Source organism: Cyanistes caeruleus, chromosome 3, assembly GCF_971803275.1.
Source record: "Cyanistes caeruleus chromosome 3, bCyaCae1.hap1.1, whole genome shotgun sequence".
NCBI classification, from domain to species: domain Eukaryota; kingdom Metazoa; phylum Chordata; class Aves; order Passeriformes; family Paridae; genus Cyanistes; species Cyanistes caeruleus.
The window spans coordinates 15,521,127-15,538,472 of NC_141703.1; the positions used below are offsets into that span (position 1 = coordinate 15,521,127).

A 17,346-nucleotide genomic window follows, 5' to 3' on the forward strand; every position below is an offset into this window, starting at 1 on the left:
TGTGTTAGAAAATCAGAAATAATTTTGTTCTTATAAAGAAGCCAGAAGTAATTGCCACAGAGTTACTAGTTACTGGTTTTGTCATGATCGTGGGAGATTATTAAGAAAAGAGAAGGAATTTAAGGATGAACTATTACCCAAACTTCTGGCACAGTCTAAATGTGGTCGAAGTCGTGTAAACAACTGGACAGGGGACTCAGCAGGGGAGAAGCTGCGATGGAGCAGAGGGAAGGCAAACGGGCAGCAGCTGCCTTCGCTCGGCGGGCAGCGGGGCCGCGGGCGGTGCGCGGGGGCGCTGCTGCCGGCGAGGGGCGGGCAGGGCAAGTGACAAACGGGCCGCGATCGCCCCGACGGCGCCGCTGCCTCTCAGAGCCGCGGACGGGAGCGGGCGCATTGTCCCGGGAAGGCACGGCGGGGTGGAGCCGGACTCCGCGCTGGGCTCCCCGGGCCGTCTCGTTCGGGGAGGGCGGTGCCCGGCTGTGCCGAGCCCCGCTCCGTGCCGGCCGCCTTCGACTCGCCTCGTCCCGTCTCCGTGCCCGCCCGCCCAGGAACGGAGAGAAGCGCGGGCAGAAGGGCCGGCGGGAGGAGGGAGGGAGCCGCCTCGCCGGGGGTTTGCCCAGCTGTCCGCGATGGGACGCGACCCCGCCTGAGCACCTGTCGGCAGCCCCCCGCTCCCCTCATCCTTCGACGCCGCTATGGAGAGCCCCGCGGGCGGCAGCGCGGCCGCGGAGCCGGCGCCCCCCGGCGCGGAGCCGGAGCTGGCGGGCGGGGGCCCGGCGGAGGCGGAGGCGGCGGAGGTGGGCTCGGCAGCCCCGCGGCCGCGCTGCCTGCGGGCCGTGTACGTGCTGAACGACCCGCCCAAGGCGGGCGCCGGGGCGCGGAGCCCCGAGGCCGGGGCGCGGCAGTGCCTACAGCGGGCCTGCGAGGCCGAGGGAGCCCAGCTCAGCACCGTCAACTTCGGCGAGCTGGACTTCGGAGAGACGGCGGTGCTGGACGCCTTCTACGACGCGGGTGAGCGGGCTGGGCTGAGGCGGGACGCGGGGCGGGGGCTCAGGCTCCAGCCGGCCCCGAGCCGCCTTCCCGGGTCGTGCCGGGACGCCGCCGGTGAAGATGGTGCCGGAGACGAGGGGAACCGGGCTCTTGGCTAGGGGTGTGGGGACGGGGAGGTGGGTGCGAAGGGATCCTCGTGTAATGCGTCCAGTACAGGGAGCATCTGGGAGTTGGTGAGAGAAAAAAGTTGAGGGTCTTAACAGCATCTCCTTGAGTCGCCGCTGTGCGTTGGCCCAGTAGGACTGTGGATCTTACCAGCCGATTCTTAAGGAGCAGCAGAGCTCCTCCCGGGGTGGTTTGCTAAGAGCCCTCTTCCAGCTCCCAGGCTGATGGGGAGCTCAGAGTGAGATACAACACAAAGACATGCCAACCTCTGGTCTGGCTTGGCCAGAGGCTTCGTGTTCACTGCTCTCACTCCCGACTGGACGGTAAAATTGGCTTGTATGTGAACAAAGTGATGCTGTATTGCTCTGAACAAGGGCCCTGAGGAAGATTTGTGGGTATTGCCCACCCTATTCAAGTTCCAGCTGGTGACAGGTGTCTGTTTGATGGTTCAAAAGAAAGCTGCTGTCCTGTCTCCACTCAGAAACACCTGGCTGGCTTGGCACTATGGCAGAGAACTGTGAGCTTTTTGAGTGTACATTGGAAGCCTCTGAACCAATAGGTATTATAAACTAATCAAGGTGAGTGTGTGGACATTTTGGTGGCATGTAGACATACTTTTTTTCTCCTATCTGTATGAGCCAGAATTAGGAAATGCTGGAAATTCACAGATTCCAAAGATGGAAAGTACTCTTTAAGTCTCTTCAAGTACTCTTTAAGTTGATGTTCATCTTTTACAAGAACTTTGTTTGGCTCATGAGATGTGTTAAAGGATATTTCCTAAAACTTTAGTCTTGTTTTAAATTCTCATGTGATTGAGTCCATTTCATCCCAATAAATCACCCAACTATTGAGGAATCTCACATCCTTTTTTGTCTGTTTCTTTCCCCAGTCAGGGGTTTTTGTTATGTCTCTGCTAAGCAGGGTTGGCAAGTATGTAATATATTATTTGTGTGTCTTAGTACACAAACACAACCTAGCAATTTCGTTTATAGCCCTTTTGAAGGTAAGCACAGTAATGTACTCATCAAGACAAAATTATTCCTTCATTTCTACTAATAGTGCTATTAATGTATTAGACACACACCTGCTGTGCATTGTACTGAGAGTCTGAAACAGCTATTTTAAAGAGGTTATTAAATTACTGCATTCTGAAGTGAATACCTCTTCTCTAGGAATGTGCCCTAAATTTGCAGACTTTTGATTCAAGTCATCTTATCGGACCAAGGTAATTTTATCAGTTATTAATAACACTTGATGGTATTGCAAAGTGCCTTTTTACTGGATACACCTTCAACACTCTTAGATGGTTTTTTTCAATTAAAAATGAATTGAATAGTCTGTAATCTGGAATTGTTCCAAAGGAGACTGTTAAAAATAGACTATTTGTGGATTTCTTTCCAGTAGCAACAATTTGAGATCAGCCATGGGGACAATTTCTTAGTTCGTGTAATGTATGCCTGGGATTGCTGGCATCTATTCAGTTCTTAAGAGCACCACCATTAAGAAAAAGTTTTAATGTGAACACTCCTATGGCTCATGATGAACTTTGTGTTAGGAAGTTCCTGTGTGTTTACTTTAAAAAGAAAAAAAATGTAAAGGTTAATTGCTGCCTGGGTAAGATATTAAGCAGGTGTTTCCCATACTGAAGATACCTCTTACAGTGTATATTTACTTCTTTCTCTTATAGTGTATATTTACTTTCTATAGCTGAGAGGAAGAAGCTTAAAAAGTAATTCCTCTTGCTTTGTAGCAAGTGGTGGGGTCTGCAAGAGATGCTTTCCTGTTGCTCTCTCTTGGTTTACTTGCAACCTTAACCATCTACTAATGCCTAATGACTGGGTAGCAAAGACCATCTCACTGTGAGTAGTATCGATGGCTCTTTGTTAAAAATGTTATCCATTAGCCTTTTTCCTGGATCATGCCTGAAATTGTAGCCTTTGCTCAGCCTTTAGACAAGCCCCTCCAAAGCAAGTTTATTTACCTTAGTTAGTATGCATCTATAAGTACCTTTTGTGACAAAATCAGCAAAATTTAAGGACAGAGTGCAATGAAAAACATCAACAGAAACCCCTTTCCTGTCTGCAGGCAGTTTTTCTTGTAGATGGTTTTTTTTTGGTAAAACACTGAGAAAAGTGCTGCAAACCCACTTAAATTCCACAGAGTATATGTGTGTTTTTCCTTGAGTGTAGTCATTACTGACTTCCCATCATTAGGAATCTTCTTGTGAATGGACGCATGGCTTATGCCTTTAGTTAGATATTGCAGACCTGCAGGTAATGCAGGATGACCCTGATCTTAATAAATCACTCAGCTTTCTAAGGTTTTGCTTTGCTAAATGAGAACTACAACACTTGTGAGAGCAAACTTACAAGTTGTGAAATAAGAACTTGGTAAAAGAAAAATAAGATTTCTTTGCTCAGCGTGTGCCAGAAACAAGCCGTCGGCAAAGCAATTTATGTTTTTCAAAAGTGGGCAATGATACCTACCTAACAGAGGAGCAATAAGGATGCTTGCATACATTGACTGTGTCTCTGGGAAGAAAGAAAGGTAATATTTTTAGACTAAAACTGGCCACAGGGCAGTAGTGTGAAGCTTTTTTGCAGAAAATAAAAGTAATTTTCCCTAGGAACAGTGAGCCTAGGAGCTAAGAATTTTTAGAGTTCTTCAGAATTATCCCATGAAGAAAATCAAACTATAGGCACTATAGTGCATTCATAAACAGCTTGAGAGACACAGTGAAAAGGTGAGTGTGACTTGGCTGTTGTGATATTACAGGTAGAATGATTCATAGCTGCAAAGAATCTTTCTGTTCTGAATCTACTAAGAAAGGAAACATGATGTCAGAGTCAAATGTCTGACCTGTACCTCTGGAAGGGTGATGTTATATAGAAAAAAATGTAGCTTTTCCATGTCTACTCAAAACTTTATCAAATCTTAGTGCCTGAAGTGCCAGGCCATAGGGTTTGGCTACAGCTTTAAGTGGAGTGTACAAAATTCGGTTATACAGGTTTTGGGTGTTCCCATTTTGGTTTATGAAATCCTGTCTGTGTAGCTGATCATACTTTTCCCCTGTGAGTGTGCAGCGATATGTTTTGAGGCTTGGAATATTTGTTTGACCATTTTATCACAGCATTTAGAAATTATACAGTCAGCAGGATGAAAATCAGCTGAAAGGAAGACAAGCTAGAGAGAGAGAGGTGTACTGAGAAATAGAGCTAAATGCTAAATGAGGTAAATGAGTATTCCTCTGGCAATCCAGGAAACTATCAGATAATTTGTGAATATAGGAGAATATTTTGAAGCCTGTTTCTGCTGTTTTGCTACACACTAACTTCTCTAATCAATATCATGTGTGATAAGGCAGCCCCAAAATGCATGGTCAGATACCTGTCTCTGCAGTCTTCCTTTCATCTAGAGCCAAGACTTGGGAGTGAGCTCAAACAGAGACTGAAACATGGGTCCTCCTTACTTCTGTACCATAGGTGAACCACTCTTAACCCTAATCTCTTATCCCTGAAACTCTTTTTCTTCATGTTATGCTGTGAAAGGGGAAGGAGGAAATATATTTGCTGGATCCTAATTTTCAGGCACCTGCTGAGAGAATCATTGTTGCCTGTCCTCCAGCTACCTGCCCTGAAACCCTCTGCCCTCAGAAGGCCAGTGTCCCCACCTCAGAATTGGCAGGGATGCTTCAACTTCTTCAGCCTGAAGGCCGAGTGTACCAGGTGCAGTAAACACTTGTCTCTGGTTTAGGATAATATACAGCTTGGTAACCACTGTAGCTTAGCTGGAGGCACAGCTTCCCTTGCTGATTCTGTCACAGGGAATGCAGTCTCTGACAGGAATGACAGCTGAGGGCAATAACTTCTTAGAGAAACCTCATCATACCTTCCTGCTGCAGTTTATCTTTGCCCCTGGGTGTGACAGTGAGCAGTAGTGGAGTTAAGGGTTAGTGCTCTGATGTTTACTTCAGCAGGTGGGTTTGCTGTTTTTCTGAGGAATACTCAAAATCTTTCCTTTCTTTTCCCATGCATATCACTCAGTGGCTAGGGGTGTATTTGCTTTAAATCTCTAGACATATATATATACCACAGAATACAGAAGTACAAAGAGAAGCAAACCAACCATCCTCAGAAAAGGAAAGTGGTGGATGAGAGGCTGGGCAGAGCTGTTTGGACCTGATCTTTTATCTCTGTGTGGTGCTACACATCTAGAATGACTTCAGGTGTCTCCAGCAAAGCTCTGCATTGTGACATCAACCAAAATATTCTGATAACAAAACCCTGAATTTATTATACCAGTATTGTAGTCCTTTTATATCCAAGTGTGTGAGGCTGGTGTTAAATGACAGTAACAAGCCTGATACAATCCATGAGGTCTGTATGTTACTGTCACAAAACAGTTTAGGTTGGCAGGGACATTAAAGATCATCCAGTTTCAACCCCTCTGACACCTTCCACTAAACCAGGTTGCTCAAGGTCCTGTCCAGCCTGGTTCTGAACACCTTAGGGGTGGAGTATCCACAACCTCTCTGGACAACCTATTCCAGTGCCTCACAACCCTCCAAGAAAAGAATTTCTCTGTAACCTCCAACTTAAATCTGCCCTTTTTCAGTTAAAAAACATTGCCCCCTGTCCATTGAAGTCAATCCCAAGTCTGTTAGCTCTGAAAAATGGCTTTGAGTCAACTCTTCTGCTTTTCCTGTGTGTAACCTAAAATTCATCTTGCATATGTTCTGTGAAGTAGCTCTTTTAATGTCAGCTGAGCAGGCTTAGAAACCTGCAAATAAATAACTGTAAGTAGATTAGAGGGAATTCATTAACTTTTCTGTGGTGTATTGCTATGGGCCAAATGCAAGATGAGAGCTGTATTCAAAGGAGAATCTCTCTCTGATGGAGAGAGATTGTTTTATTACTTCTCCTTTTGGAACATCTCTTTTTAGCTGTGATGGGCCATATGGAAAGACATACCAACAATCCAAACCCAGTACAAGTCCTACCTTTTAATGAAGCTTTGAATGAAGTTGTTTGCATTTCTAAAAATCTGATGCTAGCCTGCAAAATTGGACTTCTTCCATTGTTCCAAGGTGAGATTATGAATAAATGCATGTATTATCTATGTGAAGTGACTCATTTCTGTGCCATGAATTTTGGATAAATGAAAAATTAAAAAGAATGCAGATTTTTTTTCATGTTTCCTCTGCATGATATTTTCTTCCATGAGAAAGCCCCAACAAAACCATATAACAACCCAGCAGTCCTGCTTTAGGGCAAATTTAGAGGAAACTTCCAAAGGGGTCCCTCTAGAAAGCAGATTCAAGTGGCCCCACCCTCTACTGGTTCAGGAAAAGATTTCCTTGGAGAAAAGTGGAAAAAAAATGTTTCTTTAACAAGCAAAGTATTCACAAGCATAAAAACATTATTAATACTGAACAATAAAACCTCTCACTGTTCAAAGAGATGGCAAATTCAGAAAGTCCTTGTCGTGGGGTGTAGCTGAGCTCACTCAGTCCCTCCAGCGCTGGAAAGTGCCGAGCCCAGGTCACAGTGGGCCCCAGGTGGGAGCTCCTGGGGTTTGTCAGGGGTTTCAGTCCAGAGCAGTCCAGTCAGTTCCAAAAAAAAAGCCACAGTCCAGGGAACTTCTCTGCCTCAGCTGAAAAACTAACTGAAAGCAAAGGACAACACAGTCCATGAGATGGAATGTGGAGGAGCAAGTGCAGTTTCTGCCAACAAACTGAGTGCTTCTTCTCCCCAGCTTTGCTCTCAGGACCAGTCTTAAAGGTGCAGAACTTAACATCCAGCATAAACAGGACAGACAACTGGGGGTACAAGCATCGTCAAGTCACCCAGGACACCAGCCTACAGCTGTCCATTTTCTTTTCTCATCTTTCTTTCTTCCTGGGCTTAAATGCTAAATTTGAGAAGGGTTCTCAGAATTTGACTGTGGACTCTGTGTGTCTGGGTTTTGTAGGCAGAAGCACATGAGATGACTTCTAAGTATTGAACCAGCTAACAAGGAATCATCTCTCTGAATACAACATACATGATGTGTTTCTGTTTAAACTTACTCTGCAAGTAATGTGTTTCACTGTGTGATTTTAAGTCTTACTGAGTCTCACTAAATAGGCTTAGAAGCTTTTACACCCATTACAATAATTACAAATGACTTCAAATTTTGAACGTGTAAGATTATTCTGAAGACAGGAACACAACTACATCTATTGGATTTCCTTAGTTCTGAAGACAAATTATTGTCATGTGGCCCTTGAAAACACTGCAGTTAAAGTGGGTTTTGGCTGTTTGTTTTTAATATTGTTTAATTAATTTCTTAAAATAAAACTTGCAGCATTTTCTGGAATTCTTCATATCAGTGCATATTGTTCTGATACAGTTTTTTTTCCTCTGGTAGGAGGAAAGAACTGTGCTGGCTATGCATACCAGTCCACAAATTCTAAAGGTCTTTTTTTTTTAAGAATTACACACAAACATATTTTTCATAAAGCTCCTAAGTTGCTCTGAAGGAATCTACTGTACTGTTTGACTGTGAGATCCTGGCAAACAGATCTCCAGTTCTGCCTTTCTGCATTTCAAGTTGACTTCCAGTGACTCCCAGCCACTCTTCTCCTTTGCAGTGACTGCATGCTTGCTCAGTCTTGCTGGGCTGTGTGTAGCATACTCTTCATAGGTTGAAGAATTGTTTCTCTTGGACCTGAAGTCACAAAATTAGGTTAAAGAAAAATAAAGGAAGTGTTTGCTTATGTGGGTTAATTACATTGCTTTAATTTCTATCCTCCCATAAAATAGATAATTTATGGTAGCTATGTGGTAGCTCATATTATGTTCTGCAGTCATGCTCTTCTTTTATCAGTGATACCATACATTGCTTTCTAATTGTTAAATTACACTTGTGCATTCTAGTTAAAAAGTAACTAATGTTCCTGCTTTGCCTTGAGTTAATGCTCTTTTGATTTGTAAGGGCTTGTGCAAAACCTAGTCGAGAACTCAAGATATTTTGTTTTCCTCAAGATGGACTTGTGTCAGAGTAGTCAAGGTTCTTGGCCAGGAACAAGAAGTAGGATACAGTGATTATGTGCATGATTATTATTTGATTTATATTATTTGATTTATATTATCCAATGTCTAAATACTGCTGTAATGCAGTATGTAAATAACTCTATCATCTATTAAAATAGGTAATAGTGCAATAGGGTCATGATCTCTCAAGTTATGAGCTTCAGTGAGACCCCCTTGCTTTCTAAACTCAGAGAAGTTTAGGTGTGGCTGGGTCCACTTAGTCTCAGATTTGGTCAACATTTTATGTCTAAAGGCTTATAAGCAGGTTTGGCTAGAAAAGTACAGGTTAACAGTCTTTAGCCTTGGAGAGTTCACCATTCCAAAGCAACAAAGCACCTATGTAACTGCTTTTGGATTTTATCTCCACATGTGACCAGATCTTCATGTGTTTCACTCATTGTCAATAAGTCAATGTGTCCCATCTTTAGGCTGCAGGCTTCTGTGCTGGGAAGGGGGCTCCACCTGGCAGCTGCTTCCAACACCAGGAGACCAGCTGGTCCAGTCTCTGCCAGCATTTTATACCCTTATGCCAGCCAGCAAGCACCAAAGTCAATCCTGAATATCTTGGCTCCCCCATCTCTGAAGTGCATTAATTATGCATTCAGATAATTCCTCCTGCAATACTCACCTGGTGTTCCAATCCTTGGGACAAGCCTCATTGCCATCAGGGACTGCAGAAAGGGAGAGGCTGTGTGGGGAAGTCACATACACTGACCCAGCTGTCTTCTGTCAGCATCACAAGCCTCAGATTCAAACTCTGCAAGACTCTGTTCTGGAAATACTCAGGGCATGCTGCTAATAACATGCATGTGGAGGAACAGCCACAAGGGCATTATGTGGCTAAAATTTGGCAGTTGAGATGGGTGTAGGGTCTTTCTTAGCAGGGGCCTCAGTGTGGTTTACTACTTGCAGGTGAAATCTGTGAACAGAGTAGGCTCTGGTTGCTGTGGACTTCAGGAGGGCTGTGAGTTGCTTTAGCCTCAGGCACCCATGTTGCTGTTCAAAGGTAGCCTGAGGCTGAGCCAAGAGAGGGCTTGCAGCTGTTGCTTTATCCTGTGCCCTGGCACAGGCTGGATGTAAACAGCATAGCTCCTGTCTCGGCTGAGGTCGGGGGATTCAACAGGCAGCCAATGGGTCAAACGTGTCCCACATTATAATTTCACCCGACCTGTCTTCTTTCAGAAGTACTGCAAATACCTTCACCTTTTCCTGAGAGGGTGGGCTAGTTATAGAAATGTGCCAGGAGCAAAAAATGTATCATGGTAGTCTGCAAGGAGGAGACATGAATTCTGACACAAGTTCTGTATCACTGTGTCATGGGAAACCACTCAGGCTTTTTTTATCCTTCACAGTACTCAGCCTGATGAGGTCAGTGATTCTGCTGTGGTGTTCAAGGTGGTAGAATTGAAACTTCTCAAATATTCTTTGGTAATTCTTTGGAGCATTTAAAGTTTTGTCTTAGTCAGTAGTTCAACAGCTGTTCTGTCGTGGGGTGCAAAGCCCAGTGGGATTCACAACTTTAAAACGTGTACCCCAGCTTTTATTACATTGAAGGTATATGATCCCAGCCTTGGTTAGCATAATCTTTCTTTGACTGCAGTGGGGTCTCGTGACAGACAGAAATCTGAAATGTAATGAAACAGTAATGACACTGTTAGGACTACATCCCTAGCCTTCTGCTGATGTGGGATGGTACAGCTAAATCCAGCAGTAAGGGAAGTACTCCAATTTATCACAGCAGAACTTGGGCACATATAGCTGTGTCTATTCTAGTATTTACTGCTTTTATGTTTAAATTATGTCTAAAAAGCCTTCAATATCTCTTTAAAGCAAGACACAAGGAGAATAATCTTGAAGTGCTTTTTTAATCCTGTTTCAGTACAATTTTTTTTTTTATTTTGTGTCATGTTATGGAGAGGAGTGTGTTTGGATTCTTTGCAATTTTTGGGCCTTTTTTTCTGTTCAGGAAAACAACCCTTCATGCACAGAACTGTGGCTCAACCATGGGTGGCTGAGGACCTCTCAACAATTTGAAGAGTGTTTATCACATAATAAGTGTTTATCACATGGTTTCTAAAGCTTTTGAAGTGCATGCCAAAAATGCATTAGTTCTGGAAAACAAACAAACTTCCATGTAAATCAGCATAATAATGAGCCTTCTCTAAAATTCTTCTGTTTCCTACTGATGCTGGCAGTGCTTTCCATGAAGAGTGGTTCTTTGATGCCTCCAGGCAAGTCAAAACCAGTGGTAGATTCTATGAAACTGGTTGTGGGGAAAATAACAGGTTTATTTTCTTTTTTAAAGTACCTTTTTCTTTTTCTTTTTTTTTTTTGTTTAATTTTTTTGGGGTAGTGAATTATTTGCTACTTGATTGCTGTCCTTTCTCCCTCCTTCCCTTTAAATTTGTTACAACTATTTAGTAGCTAGATCAGCCACAAGAAATTGTGCTGAATCAAGTGTCTTTGCCTTAGTCACGGGAAAGCTGCAGGTTTTTTCTATTGCAAAAATATATCTGCCTGTAGTAATTTCATTCAGCTGCATTAACTCTACTGTTGCTGCCTTTGACACACAGAAGCTGAAGAAAGAAATTTCTTTCTGGTAATTCATGTGTTGAGGAAGACATTCATTGTTAGTTTTGCCTTTGCCTGGGGAGTGGCAAGGTGAAACAGATTGGGAACTGGTAAATGAAAGCAGTACAAGGCTGTATTCTGTCTGTGTGTTGCTTTCTAACAGTGCTAGACCAGCCATCACTGTTGTGCTAATCTTGGTAGATAGCAGGAGAAAAGCTAATGTTTACAATGGTGTTACCCTTTGGTACTGGGCTGCCTTACTTAGCAGAGCTTCTGTGTGCACAATCCTGCTTCACACAGTAGCTGTCAGCTTTTATCAGCATCAGCTCTGCCTTCTGTGGAACTGAGATACTTGTTTCAGATATTTTCTTTGTCAATGGATGTTTGGTATGCTTCAGTCTTTTTAAACCCAGTTTGAAAAGATGATTACCAAGCTCAAAGCCAAGCACTGTGCTTGTTTTTACTACTGCTGTTTATGGGGCTTGTGATAACTGACAAGTTATGGGTTGTTGTCAGCTGGAGAAAGTATTCAAATCAGAATGAAGTCTGAAAATGATTGAGATGGATTTCTTGTTTTCATGATAATTAAGTTGTAGAACAGATAAACTTAGCTTTTTGCTTATTATAATAACAAAACCAGGTAAGTCTTCATATTGTTTTGGGAAAACCAGAAACTGCCTTGACTTTCTGGCTTGTGATCAAGTCAAAAAAAGAATGCCTGGTTATTTTTTTTTGGTTGTTTTTTTACCCTTTAATGCCTCTTCAAATTCCTAGTTTTGCAGTAGTGCCTCTGTGATGATATAATACAAATTCTGAGAAGAATAACAAGTTAATTTCCATAAGTTTGGGTATTTTGGACAATTTTAAAGACGAATATTCAGAATTTAGCATCTTAAATCTAAACTTCCTTGCATACTCTTACCAAGGTGCAGATTAGCCTGGGGATGTTGGTGGATGAGAAACTTGAGGTGGTCCAGCACCCCAGAGAGCCAACTGCACCCTGGGCTGCATCCAATGCCAAAGTAGGGAGAGGATTTTCTCCCTCTGCTATGAAGAGACTCCACCTGCAGCTCTGGGGACCCCAACATAGGAGGGATGTGGACCTGTTAAAGCGAGTCTAGAGGAGGCTGTGAAGATGATCAGAGGGCTGGAACACCTCTCTCATGAAGACAGACTGAGAGAGCTGGGGCTGTTTACCTTGGAGAAGAGAAGGCTCTGGGGAGACCTTATAGCACCTTATAGCACCTTGTAGTACCTAAAGAGAGCTGGAGAGGGAGCTTTTACAAAGGTCTGTTCATAGGACAAGAGGGAATAGCTTTAAACTAAAACAGGGCAGGTTCAGATTTGCTGTAAGTAAGAAATTGTGAGGGTGGTGAGACACTGGTGTAAGCTGCCCAGAGAAGCTGTGGGTGTCCCATCCCTGGAAGTGTTCAGGGCCAGGCTGGATGGGGCCCAGAGGAAGCTGGACTAGTGGAAGGTGTCTCTGCACATGTCAGAGGGGTTGGAACTAGATGATCTTTAAGGTTCTTTCCAGCCTAAACCATTCCATGATTTTGAAGTGATGTGTCGTGCTAAATGCTGGAGACCATGTTTAGAGGTTTGCTGTAAAATCACAGTTTCATATGATTCATTTTGTCTGAATCACCATTTGGGAGTACTAATATTCCTCTGACTACAGAGATCTTAGGGAATAGGTTCCCCTGTGATAACAGTCTGTGTTCATGCTTAATATTCTCTGTCTACATGCTGGAAGTGTGCTGTATTCATAGCATAGTTAAAGACTAAGTAGATAATGGCTCTGACTCTAGAAAGACCAGCTTCTACTAAAATTCTAGATTTTATTGATCTCTATATAGAGTCTTGAAATAGATTTTTCTCATTTTTTAATGGAAGCTGCCCATTTTTAAAATTAGAGCATTGAGTGGTACATAGGGATTTTTTCAGCAGCACGTGCAGTCTTTTAGACTGGCACATAAAGCTTGTACTGTTCACAGGAAAGATAAAAATAGCAGAGAGAATCCACATCTGCCCAGCATCTGGAATATTGTATCAAGGACTCCCTATCTGTATGTGAGTGCAAGTCTCTTGGCTTGCATATGATGCCTGGCTTTATGTAAACTTTATCTGCATTTGCACTTTAATAATAATGCCTTTCCTCAATTAACATTTTTTTTTGTGCATAACTTACTGTGCTTTATGTGAGTCCTATATGACAGTATGGGAGTCCATCAATATAAAGGGGAAATCTATAATAGAGTTATGAGGTGGGATACCCCAGTTTGGCACATAAAAATTCCCAGTACTAATGATGGAGATGTTTCTTGATATTTGTTTTTAAGAAACACATTTGGGAAAAAATAAGAGATTCAGATTAAGAAAGTCACACTTTTTTATATGCTATATTTTTAAACAAATAAAGGAAAAAGGTCTTAGTTTAACTCAGTTTAACTTAGTTAAACCCAGTTAACTAAGTTATAACTTAGTTTATGAGCTTTAGTATTATACTGAAACATTTTTTCTATTTTAGTTCCTTGTATTTTGATTACTTTTCTTCTTACTATATTTTTTGGTAAGAAGATAAAGATCAGCATAATTTTACTACTCTAATTTTTTTATATATGTTGTTGGCCTGTGTGTGACCTGTGGGAGATGTGCAGATTTAGCAGGTTTTTTATGTTCCCCAGCCAAGGTATTCAACATTAAATGATGGGTGATTCTCAAATAGTTTAGTTTGGATAAAAGTCTAAAAGGTTGAAGCTTATCTAACCTCCTTGGCCTAAAAATTTATTTGCCTGCAGCTGTGGAGAAAGGGACAACGTTCCTTGTTGAATTTCATACTCTTTTTAATTTCACTTAGGCCAGGTTATCCAGTTGTGTAACCTTTATTTTGTCTGTACTTCATTCCCTTTGATTGCCTTTGATGACCCAGTGTAGGAAGTACAGAAAAAGTTAAATAAAGTTCACCTTTCTCATTCCACCTCCCCTTCCCCCCCTCCAATTACAAGCAAGCTTCTAATTAGGTTCAGGCTTGGGGTGTTTTTTCTGCATGCTCTGAACAGGCTGGCTCCACTCCAGTGCACTGCAGTGGAAATGGTCTTGTGTGAGCCTTGGCACACTGCTAGTGCAGCAGGCAAGTGTGAACCACCTGCTTTTAATTTACTCTGCTGTTTCTGTTCTTCTCTGACACTAAATAGGGAAGAAAAATATCCTATAGAATTAGTAGTTCTTTGACTCGCAGAAAAAATTTTGGGAACAGTGTTAATGACTAGGCATAGTGAAAAGTATGTATGATGTGAGACTGTTAGTCATTATGTGTCTAGAATCTATATCAAAAATTTTTATATACTGAGAGTATATAAACAGAGAAAATTATTGAACAGGTGTCTTTCTCAGATCATCTGTGACCGATAAAGGTTTTTGCAAGTGGTCTGGATACATAGATTTAAAGCAAAAAATGAGTCACTTTTGGAATCTTCATTTGTCTTAACATCTGTGAATAAAAATGGAGACAAATGTGGATTATTTAAATACTCTTTGAGAAGTTCAAAATGCTGCTTCTTTACTATTCATTTTGATGTAAAGGTTGAATGAAAAATGGAAATACCTGTCTTGTTGAGATAAGAATCTGGCATACTAATTGTTCTGTAGATACTTAGCTATTTTTTAGATGGAAGACTGCAGATGCTGAATCAGAGAGTATTCAAGTTCTAACTCATAACAGAATACAGTAGGATGATAGAAGTGAGTCTCTTAGGTAAAAGATTAGGAATTTTCTTCTCTCTGAAGGCATTGGGTTTATTACAAAGTACCCTTAAAATGAGGGCTCTGTTTTTCAAAGTCACTGTTTCTGTTTCAGTGGGGTGTTTTTTCCTTCTGAAACTCAGAATCTTAATAACTGCATAACAAGCCCATCCCTAGTCACATAACAAGCCATGTGACTAGGCTAGCATCACACAGTGGGGTAGGAAGAAGCAGGTATGGAATTCAGTTTTGCAGACAAGCATTCAGTTGCTTAAGCCATGATAATGCCCTTTTTATTCCTGCAATGTTGTCAGCCTCTGTCATGGTGTCATTGCTTAACTCAGCAGCCAGAGGCTGATGGGAACTGCCCACATACCCCACAGTCACTGGTCTGCTGTGAGCTGTTCTCATGGGGTAATCCCAGAAGCAGATGAACACCCCTCCCTCCCTCCCTCCCTCCCTCCCTCCCTCCCTCCCTCCCTCCCTCCCTCCCTCCCTCTCCAGCAGGGTTGGAGAGAGAACTGGAAGAGTAGAAGTGAAACAATTTGTGGGTTGAGAAAAGGACAGTTTAATGTAAGGCGAAAACTGCTTGTGTTGTGTTATTTGGCACCAAGACTAGCTCAGGTTGGATTGCTGCTGCACATGCACTGCTTCTTGTAAGGCTTCTCCTTCAGTGGTTCCTGCTATAAGCATTTTTATGACATGTAACTCAAATTGTAGTTGTAACCATGTGAAGGTGTATCTATTAAAATCTGCACCCCTGCTTGCTTTAAACCAGACCATAGTGTTTAAAATGGCAATAAAAAAAAAAAAGAGAAAATTTACTCTATCTCAGCCAAAACCAGCACAGCTGTGCTTAAAGAAGTTTATTAGAATGTTAAGATTTTTCAGTGTATTTTAACAATGGTTAGGTAGCCAGTATCACTACCTATTTATCAGTCTTTTCATAGTATATATAAAGGAAGGATTGTTTATCCTGAAACTTGTAGTGATTAATAGTTTTTGTTTTTACACTGTGTATGGTCAAGCGATTGATGTCAACCTGAAATAGCCAATTGCTTTGTCTCTTTTTTCCCATTTTACATCTGATGGGTGCATGTTTACAAGGTTTAAATAATAGTAATTTTAAATGTAAGTACTTTGTTTTGGCACTCATGAAATATGATTATAATTCAGTGCAGGTGATTATAAGAGGTGTGTACCATCTCAGCCTAGAGTTGTTTTTACTACTTACAGAATTGGATTTTTTAGTTACAGATGCAAATGTCATTTGTTATATGATATGGAAAAAGTGAATTTTCCTGAAATTAAGTTTTTAACCTTTATTTCTTTCAATTGTTGTTAAGTTTAACAGTTTCTTGAAGTACTTTTCCCAGATGATAGTGTGAAGCTGGTAGTTGATACCACTCACAGGACTGATTAGCTGCAGTGACAGAACTTCTGTCTGCTACTGTGCTAGCACTGAGTTAGCCAGAAATTGCCAAGTTAAAACTAGGTTAAGGGATAAGGGGAGAGCAGGATGATGAGAGAGAGACTCAGAGACAGTGGATCATGTGAAAGAGGTAGGAGGTGCAGGCAGCCATAAACATTCATTTGCCCGAGCCACAAAACCACTGAAAAAGCTAAGATGCAAGCAATGAGATCTCTCTCAGTTCCTAACCTGGGAGTTTTAACAGAAATGGTATAAATGGTATAATGGTATAAATACTGATCTCTTGTGCATGTCACAACTTTTGTAATTAAGTTATTACCAGTGTATAGATCTTGGCAGGATCCATCTGATATGGAGATCTGTGACTGTGGTCCCAGAATGGGTAGATTTTTACAGTCCTTCCTCAAGGGAGGCTGTGTAAAGGGGTATGTGCTGTATGAATTTCCAGTGATTGTGTGTGTGGACATTGTCTTTTTGACTTTGACCACTCACACTACTGTGAGTTAGCTCCCTCAGACTTGACACTGTGTTGTTCCTGGGACCTCATAAGCTATGAGGTATGAAAGGAAAAAAATTTAAATAAAATAGAAGGTAAAGTCTATTACTGGCTTTTATATGAATCACTTTGTCTTGCAGGGAAATGTAATGCTTATATTTGGCTTGAAGGTATTTTTGCTGAAAATTTAACTCATGTATAAACATCACCCATAGCCTGGGAGGTTATAGTCAATGCTTCAATGTAATTGAACAGTCAGGTTGTATGAGTAAGAGAAAAGACCCTGGGCTGAGACAGCGCACGCAAAAACACCTCTTAAAGAACAGTCATCCCCACAGCTGTATAATACTGAGTGCCAAAACAAACAACATTGTAAACTGGGACTCAAAAATGAACTCCCAACTTATGGAAAACTCAAGCAAGAGTTAAGTGTTTGAGAGACCCCTGGAAATCTTAGGTGAGGGTTTGAATTGTGACAGTGCTTCTTTTCTCACAGGTAGAGAGAATGTGAGTAAAGTACTGATGAGAAAGATCTACAGTCCTTCTCCATTGGCCATTTTGTTGGTTAACTGGTGGGAACATGTCCAGGAAAACAAACATCTGCTGAGATTATATAATTCTTGACTGAAATGCCTTAATGGTTAAAGAAATTCTTCAAAGAAGAGTTGTGAGGCTCTGTGGCAGGGGCGTTGTGGCACTTAACACCGTCAGTGTGTGTGGAGGCATAGGGGCCTGTTACCAAAATGCCTCAACCCTGAAGAGGCAGAGGCAAAAGGGGAGAGACACCCCTCTAGAACAGGGTAAGAAAAGGCCTCCCTCCCATGGGCCTTTTGCAGCCACATGTTGGTGTCTTTTGGGTTCTGGTGTGTGTGGGGATT

At 42.0% G+C, this 17,346-nt stretch overlaps 1 protein-coding gene across 4 annotated transcripts in view; it reads left to right on the top strand.

The window, feature by feature from the left end:
* The first annotated feature begins 588 nt into the window (after positions 1-588).
* Positions 589-17,346, top strand: part of MAP3K15 (mitogen-activated protein kinase kinase kinase 15) — an 82,290-nt gene continuing 65,532 nt past the window's right edge. For 2 of the 4 annotated variants that reach the window (XM_023918454.2, XM_023918457.2), the window contains exon 1: positions 589-1,011. In XM_023918454.2, coding sequence (XP_023774222.2) covers positions 696-1,011 — 316 coding nt within the window. In that variant the 5' untranslated portion in view covers positions 589-695. Of the gene's footprint in view, positions 1,012-10,188; positions 10,460-17,346 lie in introns of those variants that run through there. The other 2 variants (XM_086879960.1, XM_086879959.1) reach the window with 2 other exon arrangements.